The sequence below is a fragment of the Barbus barbus genome (genome assembly GCF_936440315.1).
Source record: "Barbus barbus genome assembly, chromosome: 5".
NCBI classification, from domain to species: Eukaryota; Metazoa; Chordata; class Actinopteri; order Cypriniformes; family Cyprinidae; genus Barbus; species Barbus barbus.
In genome coordinates this window covers 22,879,652-22,898,984 of record NC_136733.1, presented here as the reverse complement: position 1 = coordinate 22,898,984, position 19,333 = coordinate 22,879,652, and the positions used below count along the sequence as shown (strand labels likewise).

At 38.3% G+C, this 19,333-nt stretch overlaps 2 protein-coding genes across 2 annotated transcripts in view; both read left to right on the top strand.

Annotated features, from left to right (window-relative positions):
* The window catches only part of iqgap2 (IQ motif containing GTPase activating protein 2), a 49,444-nt gene extending 40,796 nt beyond the window's left edge, over nt 1-8,648 (top strand). The window contains exons 27-38 of the mRNA XM_079417673.1: nt 343-483; nt 765-849; nt 1,080-1,312; nt 2,469-2,601; nt 3,576-3,678; nt 4,657-4,798; nt 5,607-5,694; nt 5,813-6,025; nt 6,274-6,434; nt 7,262-7,405; nt 7,643-7,751; nt 7,876-8,648. Of these exons, the coding sequence (XP_079273799.1) occupies nt 343-483; nt 765-849; nt 1,080-1,312; nt 2,469-2,601; nt 3,576-3,678; nt 4,657-4,798; nt 5,607-5,694; nt 5,813-6,025; nt 6,274-6,434; nt 7,262-7,405; nt 7,643-7,751; nt 7,876-7,989 (1,666 nt within the window). The 3' untranslated portion in view covers nt 7,990-8,648. The remainder of the gene's footprint in view (nt 1-342; nt 484-764; nt 850-1,079; nt 1,313-2,468; nt 2,602-3,575; nt 3,679-4,656; nt 4,799-5,606; nt 5,695-5,812; nt 6,026-6,273; nt 6,435-7,261; nt 7,406-7,642; nt 7,752-7,875) is intronic.
* A 413-nt stretch (nt 8,649-9,061) lies between these two features.
* Nucleotides 9,062-17,878, top strand: LOC306870466 (proteinase-activated receptor 1-like). The gene is given in 3 exon segments (XM_079417766.1): nt 9,062-9,218; nt 16,589-17,400; nt 17,403-17,878. Coding segments are annotated over 3 exon segments (1,209 nt in total). The 5' UTR covers nt 9,062-9,148; the 3' UTR covers nt 17,730-17,878.
* The last annotated feature ends 1,455 nt before the right edge of the window (nt 17,879-19,333 follow it).

Sequence of the window (19,333 nt, the reverse complement as noted above, 5' to 3'; positions counted from 1 at the left end):
AAATCAACAAGCTTATTTCTATATATTGCTGTTTAAAAGTTTGGGGAGGAAATTAATGCTTTTATTAAGGGAAGATGCATTATATTGATCAAAAGCGACAGTAAAGGCTTTTACATTGTAACAAAATACCTATATATTTAAAATAAATGTTTCTTTTTAAATTTCAATTCACATTTAGTCATTTAGCAGACGCTTTTATCCAAAGCCACTTACAATTCATCAAAGAATCCTAGAAAACAAACACATTATGGTTTCCTCAAAAATATTAAGCAGCATAACTGTTGTCATTATTGATTTTATTTTTTTATTTATTAATTTTTACTACTGTTGTTGGACTTCTAGTAAGCTGCCATATGAGGTCACGCCAGAGCAGGCTCTGTCACACGAGGAAGTGAGGGCTAAACTGGAATCTTCCAATCAGGAGCTCCGGATGGTCACAGATAAAGTGCTCGGCTCAATCATGTCATCGCTGGACACCGTCCCGTAAGAATGAAGACCATCCCAGCCTTTCAAGCAGATGTTCAGTTCTGATTCGTGCAGTTCATTTTCATATCGCTTGTTATGTTTGTCAGATATGCCTATTGTATTATGAAGGATTCCTTCAAACATCAACTTTTAAAGTCAGTCCAAAAACATAGCATTGTGTAATATTTTGCTCATGCATTACAGTCATCTCATTATTTTAAGGTATGGCCAGATTTTTTTTCTGCTGCTGATCTGATTTTTACTTTTGCATCATTTGATCTGTTTTCTTTTGCATGCAGTTACGGCATGAGATATATTGCTAAAGTTCTAAAGGACACGCTTCATGAGAAATTCCCTGATGCCACAGAGGATGAATTATTAAAGGTCAGATGTTAAAAATGTTAGTAGTACCCCTGTATCCATACAAATCTTTCTTTTAAAATAAGTATTCACTAGGCCTGTCTGCAAAACTCTTTTCATACTCAAAATGTTGCTGTAATTGCTGTGATACACCAAACCATAACTGCTTAAAGATTTAACAACTTAAGAACCCATAAAAATATTGGTTCACATGAAATAAGTGCTGTCTGAATGGTACTATCTTCTTCCCACAGATTGTTGGGACTCTGCTCTATTACCGTTACATGAATCCTGCCATTGTGGCTCCAGATGGCTTTGACATCATTGACATGACGGCCGGAGGACAGGTTCATTCGGAGCAGAGGAGGAACCTTGCGTCAGTGGCTAAGATGCTACAGCATGCTGCAGCTAACAAGCTGTTTGAGGACGAGAGCGACCACCTCACCCCTATGAACAGCTACATCTCCCAGACCTACCAAAGGTTCAGGTGAGGAGAGCAGAGCACTTGTCCTGGGTCACAAACTATAAACACTATTCCTGCTGGGAAAAATCAAAAACTTATAGGAATAGTTCACCCATAAATGAGAACTCTGTCATCATTTACTCACCCTCATGTTTTTCCGAACCTTTGTCTTTGGAACAAAAAGAAGATATATTGAAGAATGTTGTTTGGTCATTAGGCAAAGTACACACCTACTGGACAAAATCTGTCAACTGTTTTGAACTGTTTTTATATATTTGTATATTTTCATACAGTAATCAGCAAATTGAGCAATACACTTCTTAAAAGACATATTAGGATTGTTTGTAAATAGAATGTTCCTCTGAGTCTGCTTATTTAGTTACCTAATAAAGCATTTCAAAATTATTTAGGAAAATAATATTTTCTTATCAAAGTGATAAAATGTTGCATTGCAAAAATGAGTATACCTATTTTGTAATAAGTTACAAAATAAAACTAAATATAAGCAATTTTGGATCAACAGGTGAGTATGTTGAACCAAAGAAACAATTTCTTGACAATTGAAAGTGTTACATAGCCCACTGAATCATTCTCAGACTTAATGTAGACAACAATGGAATCACATAGGAGAGAACTATCAGATGTATTTCATTGCTCAAAAGAGTACAGCGGTACAAGAGGAATACATGTGTTCCCACTTCAGACACATTAGTGTGTGTTTGTGTGTGAGGAGGCTGGAAGTGCTAAATGACACTTTGCCCTAAGTCGCTCATTCCCATGCTGGTGAATCGTGTTTACTGGAAACTCCCTGTTTTTCCCCCCTTAGATTCTCAGCAACTTTGCCAAATTACACATCTGTGATAGACCTGGTAGTTTACACTTGAGCTGGATTATTGCAGTTTAGCATGTGACCTTCGCATTCAGGTCTACTTGGCATTATACATTTGTTTTTATCTTGTTTTATTATTTTGTTGGCTGTGCAAAACTCAGTAGAAAGCTCAACAGATTTCTTGACATTTGAACAGCTGATACAAAATTCCTCACTGTTTTTGCCTAATTTCATGCGTTTTCAGATACTCAATTTAGCATTTTGATATTGATTCTGAAGAAAACCACAGATTTCCCCCCAAAATCACAAAGAAATCCACAGATTTAATCTTTAGGTTTTTTTTTTTTTCAGGGGCTTCTTCCAGGCAGCTTGTGACGTTCCAGCTCCAGAGGAGAAGTTTAATGTGGATGAGTACTCTGACATGGTGACACTCAGCAAACCTGTCATCTACATCTCTATTGAGGAGATTATCAACACACACTCTGTAAGACATACAACTTAACACACAACTGAGAATTAGATACAGATATACAGTTGGAACGCTTAGATTACAAGGTAAAAAAATGAAACATACACAGTTGAATTGTGCACAGTAAGATTTAGAATATGCATTTAGAAAATAGGGTAAATTTTCATTTTGTGTCAAATTCATTATTCTCTTTTTTTATCTTATTTCTGGGCTGTTCATATGAAAGGGAGAATCCAGTTTAGATGTGTCTTGTCAAAACGTGTGGTTTCAGCATTTACTGTTGGGCCTTGACCTATAATGTGAAGTCAAATGTTTTTTTTAGATCTGCAGCTCATTGTGATTAAGTTTCATTTGCCACCTATGAGTCATGAGAGAAGTCTTCTGTGAGGAGCGTCTTAACTTGATCCATATGTGTGAGGAAGTGACATTATGACCTGTGCAAACATAATAGAGTCTCCAAACTTTTACCCTCTCAGTCAAGTCTCTACATTCCTTCTGTTGAAAAAAAACACAGACTGACATTTCGGGATGTTTCTCATTATGCAGCACTTAGACAATAATGTGATGTTCCTTTTAAGCAGTACGGCTGCTTTATGTATAGGCATTATATGTATAATATAATGTATATTATATTGAATGAAAGATATTTTATGATTTGAAAAGATGTTTAGAAGTTGTACATGGAAGAAATTGTTGTCTATATATTCTTATTAAATCCAGCAAAGTAACTTTGACATGTCTATAAAATGATACTACATCAGACTTTAACATATGTCATACGTAACAGTGTATGTACAGTATTAGAACAATTTCATAGAATCCTCTGGGTTTTGCTGTGAATGTAACATAGTTCTCAGTTAGTAGTAATAACAATTGCAATAGGGATTTATCTTGATCCAAGCTGTGTGATGTTAAGTATTATTGTGTTTTGTAGTCTGTACAGACCACTTGTAGCTGGAATATTTAAATTAGCTTTTTTTTTCTTCTAGTTGGTTTTGGAACATAAGGAAGTTATTGCACCAGATCACAGTGATCTTCTGCATGAACTCCTGAAGGACCTGGGGGAAGTTCCTGACGTTGAGTCACTACTTGGTAAAATTATAATAAACAAAAACACAATTTCATTCATTCACTGGGAGCAGCTTTCTACGGAAGTTCTAAGCGGCCATGCATTATTATAATTTTTCTGTCTTGTTTTCTCGTGATCACGACTTAATTTTCTCGTGATCTCGACATAACGAAAGTTGTTTTGTCGTTATCTCAACATAACGAAAGTTGTTTTGTCGTTATCTCAACATAACGAAAGTTGTTTTGTCGTTATCTCAACATAACGAAAGTTGTTTTGTCGTTATCTCAACATAACGAAAGTTGTTTTGTCGTTATCACGACTTAATTTTCTTGTGATCTCGACATAACGAAAGTTGTTTTGTGGTTATCTGGACATAACGAAAGTTGTTGATGTCAACGTAAAAATCGTTTTCTCACGACGTAATTGTAGCTATCGTGAGAAAATCAGGGTAGCTATATTGTCTTCGACGATAAAGTTGCAGACCCGACAGCCTCCTTCTCAAGTGTCCAACACTTATGTGTAAGTCGTCAATCACTGACAGACACAGAGCTACTTCAGTTTGAGTGAGTCCCTGATAAAAGTAAAAGCGAATACGATCATCCATGATGCTGCAATGATGCTGCTTCTATAGCATTTTCTCATGCCGAATACGCAGAGAAAATTAAGTCGTGATAACGACAAAACAACTTTCGTTATGTCGAGATCACGAGAAAATTAAGTTGTGATAACGACAAAACAACTTTCGTTATGTCGAGATCACGAGAAAATTAAGTTGTGATAACGACAAAACAACTTTCGTTATGTCGAGATCATGAGAAAATTAAGTTGTGATCATGAGAAAACAAGACAGAAAAATTATAATAATGCATGGCCGCTTAGAACACCAGTGTTGCCTTTGACAAAAAAGTCCAGATGAATATGCCCTCACTGACAGCTGATTAAAAGAAAAGGACAGTAAACCACTGTCAGAACAATAATGAATGTGAAACTCTGACACCCAGGTGAAGGAGCTTTGGATGCAGATGACCCCAGCAACGAGAACTCACTGAGTCAACTGGCCAAAACAGAGGTCTCACTTACCCTCACCAACAAGTTTGAGCTGCTGGATGGAGATGACAAAGACATTAAGGGACTGATGATGAAGTAAGTGAGCAAGTAATCATCACTTCTTCAACTGCCTTAATATGTAAAATGTCCTAACATATAAATATCTCCTTGCCCACACTCAACTTTTCTTCACTGTCTTCATTTCCTGTCTTCATATCTCTCCTGACCCATAGGAGGAAATGGTTTGATGTTGAGTTTTATCTTTTCCAGTTTTAAAATGGGCCTTTTTTGACCAGCTTGTGTAATTAGAATTGTTGAGTATAGGCTTGTTCACACTAAGACAAATGTTCAGTGCAAAAATTTGATGCGATTAAACATTTTCAAATGAACAGCTGGTAATAAAAGACAAACTTTTGCATCCCGTCAATGCAACAGAGTTGTTTTACATAGAGGTATTCTAATTTCTTTTTCATCACAAATCAAAGAAAACTGCCCAACCAGAAGAAGCATGATTTTGGTCATATGGTGTAAAGAGGCCTTAAGGACAGAGGTCACCACGTACTTGAAATGTAATACTAGTCTAAGGAAACATTTGTCGACTATCATTTTCTGGCCACAACCTTTAGATTTTTAAGGTCATGACAAACATAAAATTAGTTAAATTCAGTCCAGACATTTGTAAGTTGCGATATTTCACCCAAAATGAAAAGTTTTGTCCTTTATGTCACCAGCATATGGCAGTCTTTATCAAATCTCAATTGTGAGTCCCCGTGAAGTAGTCTTATTGCATTATCTTCTGGACAATATCAGCCTGTATCCTAACAGATGAGACAATGCACAACATGAGGCACTCTGATATTCCTGACTAGGACATCCTTCTCTTTGTTTGCCTGTCACTTTGCAGAACAAAGAAACTGATAGTGGATGTTGTGAGAATTCAACCCGGGGAAACACTCACTGATATCCTAGAAACTCCTGCCTCTGCTGCACAGGTATAGTAGGCTCTTGAATTAATGATAAAGATTGAACAGAGGTCAGTCTTCCATCAGATTGAAATGAAATTCAATTGATTTGCCTCAGTCAACCGTCTCTCTCTCTCTGGTGCTGTAGGAGGCAGAGCATGCTAAGCTAGTAGAGCGACAGGTGGTGCAGGACTCTCATACTCCAGAGGGGTTGAAGAGCAGCCAGGCCATGCTGGAGGACCGCCAGCTGCCTCTGGAGCAGAAGAAGAGAAAGATCCTCAGGAAACTGAGAACTCTGGAGCAGGCTGGTCTGGTCAGCTCAAAACACAAGTACCAGGAAGTCATCAATGACATCTCCAAGGTCAGGCTCTATTGATCTCAATCAGGGGTGCTGGAACTATTTGAAAAGACGTTGGGGCTTGTTTAAAAGTGATAATTATCTATTGGACAAATTTAGTTATTAATGATTGCTTCTGTATTAAATCATACCGTGACCTTGTCCCTTTAGGACTGCAGGGTACCATAAACACCTTCCATTTGTTCATGTCTGTTAGTCTGACTGTTTTTATAATATAATATTTGTATTAACAAAAATGTGTTATTTGGCAGGATATTCGATACCAGCGGCGCTACAGGCAGAGGAGGAAAGCAGAGTTGGTGAAGCTACAGCAGACTCTGACTGCGCTCAACTCAAAGGCAGCTTTCTATCAGGAACAGATCAACTACTATGACACATACATCAAAACATGTCTGGATAACCTCAACAGAAAGTGAGTGGAGATACAGATGAAGGTCTCGTACAAATGCACTCATGATTATGGGCCTACTGTATATGTGCCTCTTAATAATCACTTAAAATATCTATAAACAAATTAAGGGCAGGGTAGATGATTTGGTTAAAAAAAAAAATCTTATGCTGGTTGAAAGGCGTTGCTTGTACTGTAATGTTTTCTCACCGGTGAATGAGACATGAGGTAATCTGACAGCGTTGCATTCAATCCTATACAGCGCCGTCACAGGTTATTCTCTGGTCTGCCTGAGCCGCTGAGTGCGTTCGTGTGTTTTGCAAAGTGTTCATGCAGGAAGACTGAGCATCTTGCTTTCAAAGCTAACTTGCTATCGCTAGCCTTTCCGAAATCGCCTTCAAGGGATCAATATATATAATATAATATATATAAAGGGATTCTACCTTCAAGGGATCAATATATAAAACAGCAAACAGTTAATAAAGTAATATATTCAAGTAATACATCAATATGAATAGGTTATTATCAATATGATCATAACCTTATTGATTTTCTACTAATTTGAGGTACAGCACATCTGATGTCAATATCAATTTGTTGATTTATCAATGCAAGTAGATTATTATTTAATTGCTAATTTATTTTATTTAACCTCACGACTAACTTATATCAGTTTGTCTATTTATCCTCATGTTTAGACATTAATTTTCTCATTTGATATATTGATATTTAATGATTAGTGTTTGCCACAATTGAGCCCTGATACACAATGGCTTGAAGGGAACTTGGAAAGTGTCTACTGTCATTTCCTAAAAGACATAATATTTTATTGATGGTTGTTTTGCAATCAGGAATTCACGAAGGTCCATTAAACTGGACAGAAAGGAAGAGGAGAAGAGCAGTAAGAAGTCCAAGGCCTCGTCTCTGAAGTACACAGCTGCCAAACTGCATGAGAAAGGAGTCGTTCTGGAGATTGAAGGCCTCCAGACTAATCAGTAGGTTCTTCCTCTTTGGACTATTTCTTTTCATTCTATTAATAATTCATATTTGTATTCATAATTATTAATTTAGTCGTTTACTTTGTCAATCTCAGGAATGTTATGTTTACAATTATTTTTGAACAGGCAGGCGCTACCAGTCATTTTGCAACACTGAAATTATTTGCACTGTAAGCTATACAGTATTAAGCTCCACCTATTCCAGTACTTCAGTCAGTGTTTTGTACATTTTAGGTTGAAAAATGTCATGTTCGACATTTGCCCTTGTGAGGAAGTGGGAGACTTTGAGATAAAGGCCAAGTTTATGGGAGTTGAGATGGAGAAGGTGCAACTGCATTTCCAGGTCAGTTCCCGCTTCAACAGAGCCACATGCAGGATATTATTTATATTATGTGGAATTGCATTTATGGACACAACAATACAGAACTGTTTTTCACCTCTTGTGTTTTTATTATTATTATTATCAGGACCTGTTGCAGCTTCAGTATGAGGGAGTAGCTGTCATGAAAATGTTCGACAAGGCCAAAGTCAACGTCAATCTACTGATCTTCCTTTTGAACAAAAAGTTTTATGGAAAATGAATATCCCTTGGAGTTAATTCAGTGAAAATATGTTCAGTGAAAAATATTAACTAGCTATAAGTGTCTCATTTTAGATGTTAGTTTACACAAATTGTACAAAAAGAACAGATTGCGCCTTTGGTTTTTAGATGTTTTTGTAAAATACATTTCTCTGAGCATTCAGGGTATTTGTGCAACTGTGTTTGCAGCTCTTCTGTATTTAATTAACTCTGAGATCTTACCATTCGAAGAATTATCATACAGACAAAGCTTACATATGAAAGGAAATTTAATCGAACCACAATGACTTTTTTTCTTTTAAATTGTGTATGGATTATATTTTTCAATACAAGTGTAATTGAAATATATATTTTATAGCAAGTAATGTTTTGATGCTGCAATGTTTTAATATCTTAGAAATTAATAAGATGAATGACTTTTAATGACTGATAATGCACTACTGCCATATGGCTGTTAAATAAGATAAACCAGAGGAGACTTTTCACAAGACTGTCATGAACTAGTGCCTTTCATTTCTAAGTGCTCAAATGTGTATCTTTTTAAAGATACTTATTAAACGACATTCCTAAACGTTTTCAGTTAAAAAAACGACAATGTTCTGTACTGAGAAGATTGTAAGAATGTAATTGATTATAAATAAATACAACTATCATACATCAAAAAGTGCTTTTTTGTTGTTGTTTTCATATACAGTGTATATAGTGGAGACTGGTTATATATCTAACACAAGGGCTGTATTATGAATTAAAAGCCCAATCATATAAATGCAGACGTTTATGGTGATTTCAAATTAGGATATTTTTGTGATTACTATTCAACAATCAAAATATGGCACCTTAATAGCCTACTGTATGTTTTAATAGCACTTGGTGAAACAAATGAACATAATGCACTGTAAATACTGTAAAGTAACTTTTAAAAAAATAACTCCCCCCTTAAAAGTATCTACTTTAAAATGTGTATCAGTTAGTCACTCCCTTGTGTTAAGTAGGTGTTGACATACGTGACAGATGGGGGAGTGAATTCATCAGCCTCCTGATGTCTGAGGACTGCTGTTGAGCTCATGCTCATGCTCATTCACTGAAACTCTTTGCCCGTTTTGTTCAGTATTTGGGCTTGTTTTCATCATTTTTGAGGCACACCGCTTCATTCAGTTCTGATGTTGCGGATTGTGGTGTTGATGGGGCTGCTGGCTGTGGAGGGCTCTGCGGCTGCGCTGCCCAAGAACGGTAAGGAATTTACAGCATTTTTCTCTGCACGTAACACAGCCTAAAATATGATGAACTTAAGTAACATATTGCTTTGGTAAGCGGAGTAAATGTGAACTTTCTGTACTTTGCATTTTTGAAAGTAAACATTACAGTCCACTGCTAAAATAATTATTACGTGTGAGTTATAGACTACTGCTGCTTATACTTTGTCAAGCAAAGTTCACACTAAGTGCTTATAGTTAGTTTGTAAATAACTCGGCATGTTACATGTAACGGAATTAATAATTATATATATTTTTTAAACGAATCAGTTACTGAGAAAAAAAAAATGTGTAAATAAATTATCTACTTGTGAAAATGTTAACGAATACAGAGTGGTTAGCCTACATCTGAATATGTTCACACACAGATTTGATTGATTTCTTTCCCAAATTGCATTGACTACTTTAAAATATGAGATAGCAATGATTCAGGAGTTTATGACACAAAATAAGACGTATGCTTATTTGATAACTGTTTTATTTCCTATTTGGATTTGTGCATATCATTTATTTTTTAAGAGTAATTTTTTTCAAAAGCATTGTTAGATGCCAGTGTTTGTGTTGCTGTCATATCTCTGATCAAATTTGATTTCAAAAACAATATCATAGCTATCAAACCAAATCTTTAAAATCTTGATTTAACCTCTCAGAGTAAAAAGAGGTGCTAAAGTCTGATTTTGTGGTGGCTGTGCTTTAAAACTAAATTCTTATAATCTCAATTCAAGTGATGAAGGATTTTGAAAGTCTGACATGAGTGTTGAGTCATATATATATATATATATATATATATATATATACAGTAAAGACAAAATTGCTCTGTTGGCTGTGGAGTCAAGACATTTGCAAATATGATTAAAAGATGAATATGAGACAAAACTACAGAATGTCACATTTTATTATTAGCCGTTTCAACACATACATGTTTTACCAAATAAAAAGAGCAGCACTTTTAGAGTTCATCCCACTCATTGATGTGAGCATAAGTATTGGGACAGTTGAACATAAGGCAGATATAAAGGATTAAAAGCTATTATTTAGTTGGAGATACCTTGCACACAATCACAGCAGTGAGTCTGTGACCCATAGACATCACCAGACTCTTGGTCTCATCCTTTGAAATGCTTTTCTCAGCCTTTAATGCAGCCAATTCCAATTGTTGCTTGTTTTGGGGAGTTTCTGCCTTCTGCTGGTGAAATTCATGTTCAATCTGATTTAAATCTGGAGATTGACTTGGGTAATCTAAGACTTTCCATTTCTTTGCCCTTATAAATTCCTTGACTGAACTGGCAGGGTGTTTTGGGTCATTGTTCTGATGCAATATGAAGCACTTCACAATGAATCTGGTGGCATTTTCTTGAATATTGGTAGGCAAGATGGTTTTGTACCCTTCCAAATTAATTCTGCTACTGTCATCATACATTAAAGGGGTGGTTGATTCCGATTTCACTTTTTTAATTTTAAATAGTGTATAATGTTGCTGTTGGTGCATGAACAGTATCTGCAAAGTTGCTGCGCTGAAAGTTCAACGTAAGCAGAGATATCGTCTTTTAAAAATCAGAAAGTTTAATGCCTACAAAAACGACTCAAATGGGACTACAACGAGATACTTCCCGGGTTTTATACGTAACAAACCCATACATTTACATCAACCCTCCCTCCGGAACATGCAAAATAGGGGGCAAGGCCATGTTCTGCGGCTTTGTTGAAGAGGAAGAGTTATAGTGGAGAGCTGTAGCCATGCCGTCGAAAGTGTGTTATTTTCACCCAGCTGTCAGGTCTTCTGTGTTCGGGCTTCCTACGGACGCTGTAGTTCGTCAACAATGGTTAAAATTTATGTTTGATTATGTTCCTGACAATTACAATCGTAACTTAGCTCTCTGCGCATTTTACGGAAGACAGCTTCCAGAATCTACACAAGTTCAATGCCGGATTCAACAAGAAACTATCACTAAAACATGGAGCACTTCCAACTTTAAAACCAGAGGCAGCAGTTGTTGGGCCACAACCTGTAAGTAAGATTTAATAATTTTAAATGTATTTGCATGTATAATTTCATACGTAATGTTTTAGTTTTATCAAGGACGTAAACAAATGCCAACGCTGGCTTTAGTAGCCAGTTAGTCATGCTATTTCGTGTGTCTATGACAAACGCGTACAAACATTTTGGACCCGAATTTGTAATTATGTACTAATTTTGTAAATGTATTTTCCATGTATACTTTATGACGTAATTTTTCATGTAATTACTCAGTCATGTATTCAGTTGTATTAAATGTTTAATCAGGAGAAAACCGTATCTCAAAAGCTAACAAACAGCAGTAGCATTTTCAAGTAACAGCGTATCGAAATTCTTTGAGAGAATAATAAAAAAAAAAAAAATTTACCATTCAGAAACGTTTTGTAAGAGCCATGTTTGCGGAGGTTCTGCTTGACTCTCTTCATTACCGCTTTCTGGGTCTGATTCTGGCTCAAACTGATACGGCAATATTGACACCATTATTTACATTTGACCGGAGCACATGCAACTGTCGCCTGTAAAGGTAATGGGTGTGAAGTTTCCGGACAATGTGCAGTACGCAGTTTAGCCAATCACAACACACCGGCTCAACTAACCAATCAGAGCCCATTGCCTGTTTCTGAGGGAGTGGTTTCATAGAATCAGGAAGTCAACCGGTTGTTCAAATGACAGAGGAGAAAGCGGCTTACAATAAAGGTGAAATTTATGAAAAATAAGGCGTTTTTTAACAAACGAAACACGAAGACATGTTATATTGCACACCATAAACACAATCAAGCAAAGAAAAAAGGCAGTAAACCACCCCTTTAAGTCATCAGTAAAGTTGAGAGGGCCTGTTCCAGAGGCAGCCATGCATGCCCATGCCACGACACCACCTCCACCATGCTTTACAGATGAGGCTGTATGCTTGGGATCATTGCAGTTCCCTTTTTTTCTCCACATTTTCACTTTTCCATCGCTTAGATAAAGGTTCATCTTTGTCTCATCGGTCCATAAACACAGTTCCAAAACTTTTCTGGCTCACCTTTGTGCTTTTTTACAAACTCTAATCTTGCCTTTCTATTTTTGGTGCTGGTCAGAGGTTTGCATCTTGCTGTGTAGCATCTGTAATTCTGTGTCAAAGTCTCCTGAGGACAGTAAATTGTCAGAGCATCACCCCAGCTTTCTGGAAGTTGTTGGTGATTTTACAGACACGTCTTTTAGGATTCATTTTCACAGCTTTTATGATTTGTCTGTCATCAACTACTGTTGTTTTCTCAGCCGATCAGGTCATTGTTGGTTGCTGGTGGTTTCCAAACTCTTGATTTCTCCATGCCCTTTGTTTTTGCTAGAGCTCTAACTGACTTCCTCTTTTCTTTTAGCATCCAAATTGCTTGCTTTTCTCTCAAAGTCAGCTCCCTCGTCTTCATCCTGGTTTGTGTGTGTCATCATCGAATGCAAGATTCAGAATGCAGAAGTAATGGATATAACTGATACGACACATTCCCTGCTTTTAATATCTGGAGAATTAATGCAACAGGACACAGCTGATCACTTAGAAAGACCTGTGAGGCAACTGTTCCAATACTTATGCTCACATCAGATAGAGGGATGAAACTCTAAAAGTGCTGAACTTCTTAGCTGGTAAAACATCTATGTGTTGAATCACCCAATAATAAAATGTGACATCCTGTAATTTTGTCTCATATTCATCTTTTAATCATATTTGCAAATGTCTTGACTCTACAGCCAGCAGAGCAATTTTGTCTTTACTGTTCCAATACTTATATATATATATATATATATATATATATATATATATATACATATATACATATATATATACATATATACATATATATATACATATATATATATATATATACATATATATATATATATACATATATATATATATATATATATATATATATATATATATATATATATATATACATATATATATATATATATACAGTGGGGATCGAAAGTTTGGGAACCCCTTGCAGAATCTGTGAAAATGTGGATAATTTTACCAAAATAAGAGAGATCATACAAAATGCATGTTATTTTTTATTTAGTACTGTCCTGAGTAAGATATTTTCCATAAAGGATGTTTACATATAGTCCACAAGACAAAAAAATAGCTGAAATTATTAAAATAACCACATTCAAAAGTTTGGGAACCCTTGGTTCTTAATACTGTGTGTGGTTACCTGGATGATCTACGACTGTTTTTTTGTTTTGTGATGGTTGTTCATGAGTCCCTTGTTTGTTCTGAACAGTTAAACTGAGCACTGTTCTTCAGAAAAATCCTCCAGGTCCTGCAGAATCTTCAGTTTTCCAGCATCTTTTGCATATTTGAACCCTTTCCAGCAGTATCTGTATGATTTTGAGATCCACCTTTTCACGCTGAGGATGATTGAGGGACTCAAACACAACAATTAAAAAAGGTTCAAACATTCACTGATGTTCCTGAAGGAAACACGATGCATTAAGAGCCGGGGGGTGAAAACTTTTTGAATTTGAAGATCAAGGTAAATTGTACTTCATTTGTCTTCCAGGAAACATGCAAGTATCTTCTGTCGCGTCAGAAGGGCAGTACTAAATGGAAAAATATGATATTTCAACAAAATAAGAAAAATTTGGACATCTTCATCCTGTTCAAAAGTTTTCACCCCCCGGCTCTTAATGCATCGTGTTTTTTTCAGAAAGTGCACAGAGATTAGTGTGCACTTACCATAACATGGATTTGTAAACACTGTCTTTTCAAATGCTCTGGAGGGTGCAGCATGCTCATAGATGACCCTCTATAGTGAGGGGAGCAATGCTAGCTCTACCAAGGCAGAGCTCTGGAGAGCGGAGAACTTAACTCTCAGCATGAGAGGGAACTCAGACGCTCAGAAGGGAGCGGCATGCTCATAGGTGACCCTCTAAGTTGAGGGGAGCAATGCCAGCTCGACCAACAAGGAGAGCTCGGGAGGGAGCAGCATGCTCATAGGTGACCCTCTATAGTGAGGGGAGCAATGCTAGCTCTACCAAAGCAGAGCTCTGGAGAGCGGAGAACTTAACTATCAGGATGAGCGGGAACTCAGACGCTCAGAAGGGAGCGGCATGCTCATAGGTGACCCTCTAAGTTGAGGGGAGCAATGCCAGCTCAACCAACAAGGAGAGCTCGGCAGGGAGCAGCATGTTCATAGGTGACCCTCTATGGTGAGGGGAGCAATGCTAGCTCGACCAACAAGCAGAGCGACCTAACAGGGAGGCATAGCTGAAGGCCGCTGAATCACAGAGCTCCGGGGATCAGAGAACCTAACTGTCAGAATGAGATTTGAGTGTGACTCAAATCTCAGGAAGCCTCTCAATGCGAGTAGCGCATCCTGGCTGGGGCAGCTTCTTGAAGCAAACACCCAGCCAGGAGCTCAGGGAGCACATCACAAAGCAATTATCTCTGAAAAAGGCTCAGCCTGAATGGAGGGCCCGGTTGCAGCGCTATACTGGGACCTGAAGGCCAAGGAGGCTCCCGCAGAAGCCTAGCGACTTGGCTGCATGATCCAGCAAGCATGAGGCTGAAGATGTAGGCCATCATCCAGGCTGGATCTAGTACTGACAGGTGAGACCATATCCACAGGATTGAGAGGGCTCCCGGAGTGCAGTATAATGTGGTTAGAACATGTTATAAATCATCTGTCCAATAACTGCAGACAGATACCCACATCATAATTCCTTACTTAGGGAAATTACTGATAGGGAAGATTCCCCATCAGGTCCTTTCCCTGTTCTGCCCATGAACCGCGAATCGCGGGCAATGGGCAGATAATTCTCACTGCACTTGCAACGCGCAGGATGTATTCAGTTCCCACGGGAGCTAAACATGCTCCACCCACGCACTAGATTACCTCCGAATCAAGCGGGAACAGAGCCACCGCTGTGAATGCATCGCTATTCCAGCGAGAGGCGAACACACTCATGCAGACACGGGTATTACAATTTGGGTAAAAAGTGAAGCACTCACCTTCCCTTTTTCTCAGTAGTCTCGCGAATGCATCACGATGAGCACACGAGCGCATTCAACTCCCTCAAGAGCTGAACGCGCTTGCTCTTCACCACACACACACACAACCCGCGAGCCGTGTGAAACTGCGGGTATCAGAACAAAGCCTCCGTGCGAGAGAACATGCACTCCTAGTCGTGCTTAGCTTCTGCTAACATAAACAAATGGTCAGTGAAGACGAAGAAGAGAATGACGTATTTTCCCGGCGCCCCTTTATACTGTGGCCGCGCAGGTAGTAACGTCATAGGCTGTCGCCGGCCAATGTTGGTGGCTGTGTCCAAATTCAGGGTCTGCATCCTTCGGAGTACTCATTTGAAGGATGTTACGTCACAGCGCCGCGACGAAGGCTGTCCAAATTCGTAGGATCCTTCAAATGCGGCCCACAAATACGTCCTCCTTTTCCCCGAATTGGAAGGATGGGTGTGGTGGATCCTTTCCCGTCCTACCTATCCCATAATTCTTTTCGGCAGAGCGTAATGGCGGACGAAGCGATCGGCAGCGGAGTGGGAGAGGAGTTTCTCTGACAAAACAAGCTAAAGTTTATGCTTCGGCTCAATGAATTTGTAGGAGAAATTAGTAGAATACTTAAAAACAAATAAAAATAGGCTATAATGGCTTACCTGGATGTGACTGTCTTGTAGTCTGATATAAAAAACTCTCCGACAACGAGCAAAGAAAGTATTTAATTTATTTAATTGCTTTATTTCTTCCAAAAGAATTAAAATGAGGAGAATAACTCTTTGTTTGTCCATTTTCCCGCTTCTTGCTTGGCGCTGTCACGGTTGCTAGGCGACAGGATATGAGCAACGGGTAAGGGAGGGAACTGAAAGAAGGGTAGGCTGTCCAAATTCACAAACACCGACTTCCGGGTTTTGCGGACGTCGGAGGATCCCTCCTCCTTCAACCGGGTAGGAAGGATCCTAAGGAGGATGCAGACCCTGAATTTGGACACAGCCATTGTCGTGATTAGATGCTTCAAGACACCGGTCACGCCTAGGCGTTCCCCATAGCGACCCCTAGAGGATGCAGTTCGAAGATCCCTCGAAAGGGAACAACCCAATCGCTGGGTTCGTCCATATTTTAGCCAGCGCTGGGTTGTATTTAACCCAGCTTGTATTTATGTATGTAGCCTATGCTGGCAGGCAGAGGTAGGCTATTAAAATAATTAATGTAATGAGTATAATCATTAAGGAATCATTATAACCAGCAAGAATTTTATGAAAATTATTATTATTTATTATTTTAAAAAGCAAACATTTTACGCCTAAATAATTTGATTATGTACTTCTTTTTCCAGGATCGTTTATTCGGACATTTTCAGTTATTTTCCTCACCGTCACCGATGAGCCAATTGATTTCCTTGACTTGCAGGAGGGCAGCAGCTCCAGCTGGGTTCCGGGATCCAAACCCAAGAAAGCTCACCACCACCATGTGGCTAAAATGACTTATCACATCTCTCCGGAAGCCTCCAGCTTCCTCACAGGCCGCGTGCTGACCACTGTCATCCCAACAATATACATTATAGTGTTTATCATCAGCGCTCCTCTAAATCTGCTGGTGCTGGTCATGTTTGTGCGCAAAGTGAGACCGAAAAAACCGGCGGCGATTTATATGATAAATCTGGCTTGCGCCGACCTTCTGTTCGTCCTGGTGCTCCCATTTAGGATAGCGTACCATTACAACGGAAATAACTGGATATATGGGGCTGGCATGTGTCGTTTCGTCACGGCTGCCTTCTACTGCAACATGTACTGTTCTGTGCTGCTGATGATGTGCATCAGTGTGGACCGCTTCATGGCTGTCGTTTACCCGATGGACTCGCTCACCTGGCGCAGTCCGCAAACCGCGTCCGTCGTGTGCACCGCCATGTGGCTGTTGTCCATCGGCGGCGGGACGCCTTTGCTAATTTCCAATCAAACCATTTACCTACCTGACCTGGGTATTACCACCTGTCACGACGTCCTTGACCTCCACCACCTCCGCGAGTATTACCTGTACTTCTTCCCCATCATCTCTTCGCTTTTCTTCTTCATCCCGCTCATTTTTAGCACCGTCTGCTACGTGCGCATCATCCAAGCCTTGTGCGCGGCCAACGTTGAAAACCGCGCCAAAAAAAAACGCGGGCTGTCTTTATGGCCGTAACAGTCTTTTCTGTTTTCGTCATATGCTTTGCGCCCACAAACATCATCCTGTTGTCACATTACGTGCAGTTTGCGCACAAGCACAACGAAGCGTCCTACGCCGCGTACTTGGTGTCCGCATGCATAGGGAGCATCAGCTGCTGTCTGGACCCTCTCATGTACTACTTCGGATCGTCTCAGTGCCAAAAACAGGTTCTCGCCTTTCTCAAGTGTCAGGGAGCATCAGGCATCGAGAGGAGCGCACAGTTCACAGTTCAAAGCAGCGTGAGCAACCAGTACAGGAAGCTGATGGCATGAGCAGCCTGCTTTTAAAGGGGTTTTGAGAACTTTGCAGCTGGTCAGGGTGAAAGACCTTCTCAAACTAGCTGTGGCAGGTTTGCAAAGGCTTTTTTAATCATTTATTTTTATCAGGTCAGGCTCATTTAGGATGGTTGGAGTTGATTGCACTCAATCATTGGAACTCTTGATTCATAACATTTCCAAGAACATCCAAATGACTGTGGCACTTAAACAGCTTTTATATCATCCTAAACTAAAAAAAAAAAAAACTGACTCTTTCCCTCTATCTTTCTCTCCCTCCCTTACTAGCTTGTATACTTATTTGAACAATGACTGAGACTTGGTGTTACGAGCACTTCCTCTGTCTGATTGCCTCTTCAAGATGAATCGCTTTTTGTATTCCCCAATTGTAAGTCGCTTTGGATAAAAGCGTCTGCCAAATGACTAAATGTAAATGTCAATGTAAATCTCTGCTAATGTAGCCTATGATTCTTGCTTTATTTTTATTTTCATTTGTTACCATGTCAAAAAGCTATATTCTTGCAAATAAATGCATATTACATATCAGATACTTAATGCTTTGCAAGACAAAAATGACAATTGTATGTTATATTGTTTCTGTTCACCGTAATTTACATGATGGCTGGATTTTACTTGGTGAAAATTCTCAAAAACATTTATGTTTTTTTCTTTAAGTAGATGCACTACCGTTCAAAAGTTTGGGGTCAGAAAATGTATTCAGCATTAAATTGACAGTAAAGGCATTTATTACAAATATTTCTATTTCAAAGAAAATACTGTGGGTTTGAATTTTCTAGTCATCAAATAATCCTGAAAAATGTATTACAGTTTCCATAAAGATACAAAGCATAGGTAATAGCCTTCTAAGTAATGTTCCTCCAGCACCCAATCTGCTTAATAAAATTATTTTTTAAGGATCATGTGACAATGAAGAATAAGGAAAAAAATGAGGCTTTGCATCACAGGAATAAAATGCATTTTAAAATATTAAAGTTGAAAGTTATTTAAAATTATAATATTTCACAACATTACTGTTTTTACAGTAGGCTATTTTGATCAAATAAATGCAACAGCCTTGGTCAGCATGACTTCTTTTTAACAATTAAAAAATCTTTCCAGCCCCAAACTTTTTAACAGTAGTGTATATCAATGCAAATTCTATAAATAAAGGCTTCAAATCTTGTTTAAATGATCAACTTAGCTGGTCACCAAAATATTTTGTGCTTTGAACACTGATATGTGACCCTGGATCACAAAACCAGTCTTTAGCTGCACAGGTTTATTTGTAGCAATAGCCATGGGTCAAAATTATCGATTTTTCTTTTAACCCAAAAATCATTAGCATATTAAGTAAAGATCATGTTCCATGAAGATATTTTGTAAATTTCTTATGGTAAATATATCTAAAACTTTATTTTTTATTAGTAATCTGCATTGCTAAGGACTTCATTTGGACAACTTTAAAGACGATTTTTTCATTTAGATTTTTTGGCACCCTTAGATTCCAGATTTTCAAATTGTTGCATCTTGGCCAAATATTGCCCTATCCTAACAATTCATACATCAATGGAAAGCTTATTTATGCAACTTTCAGATGCTGT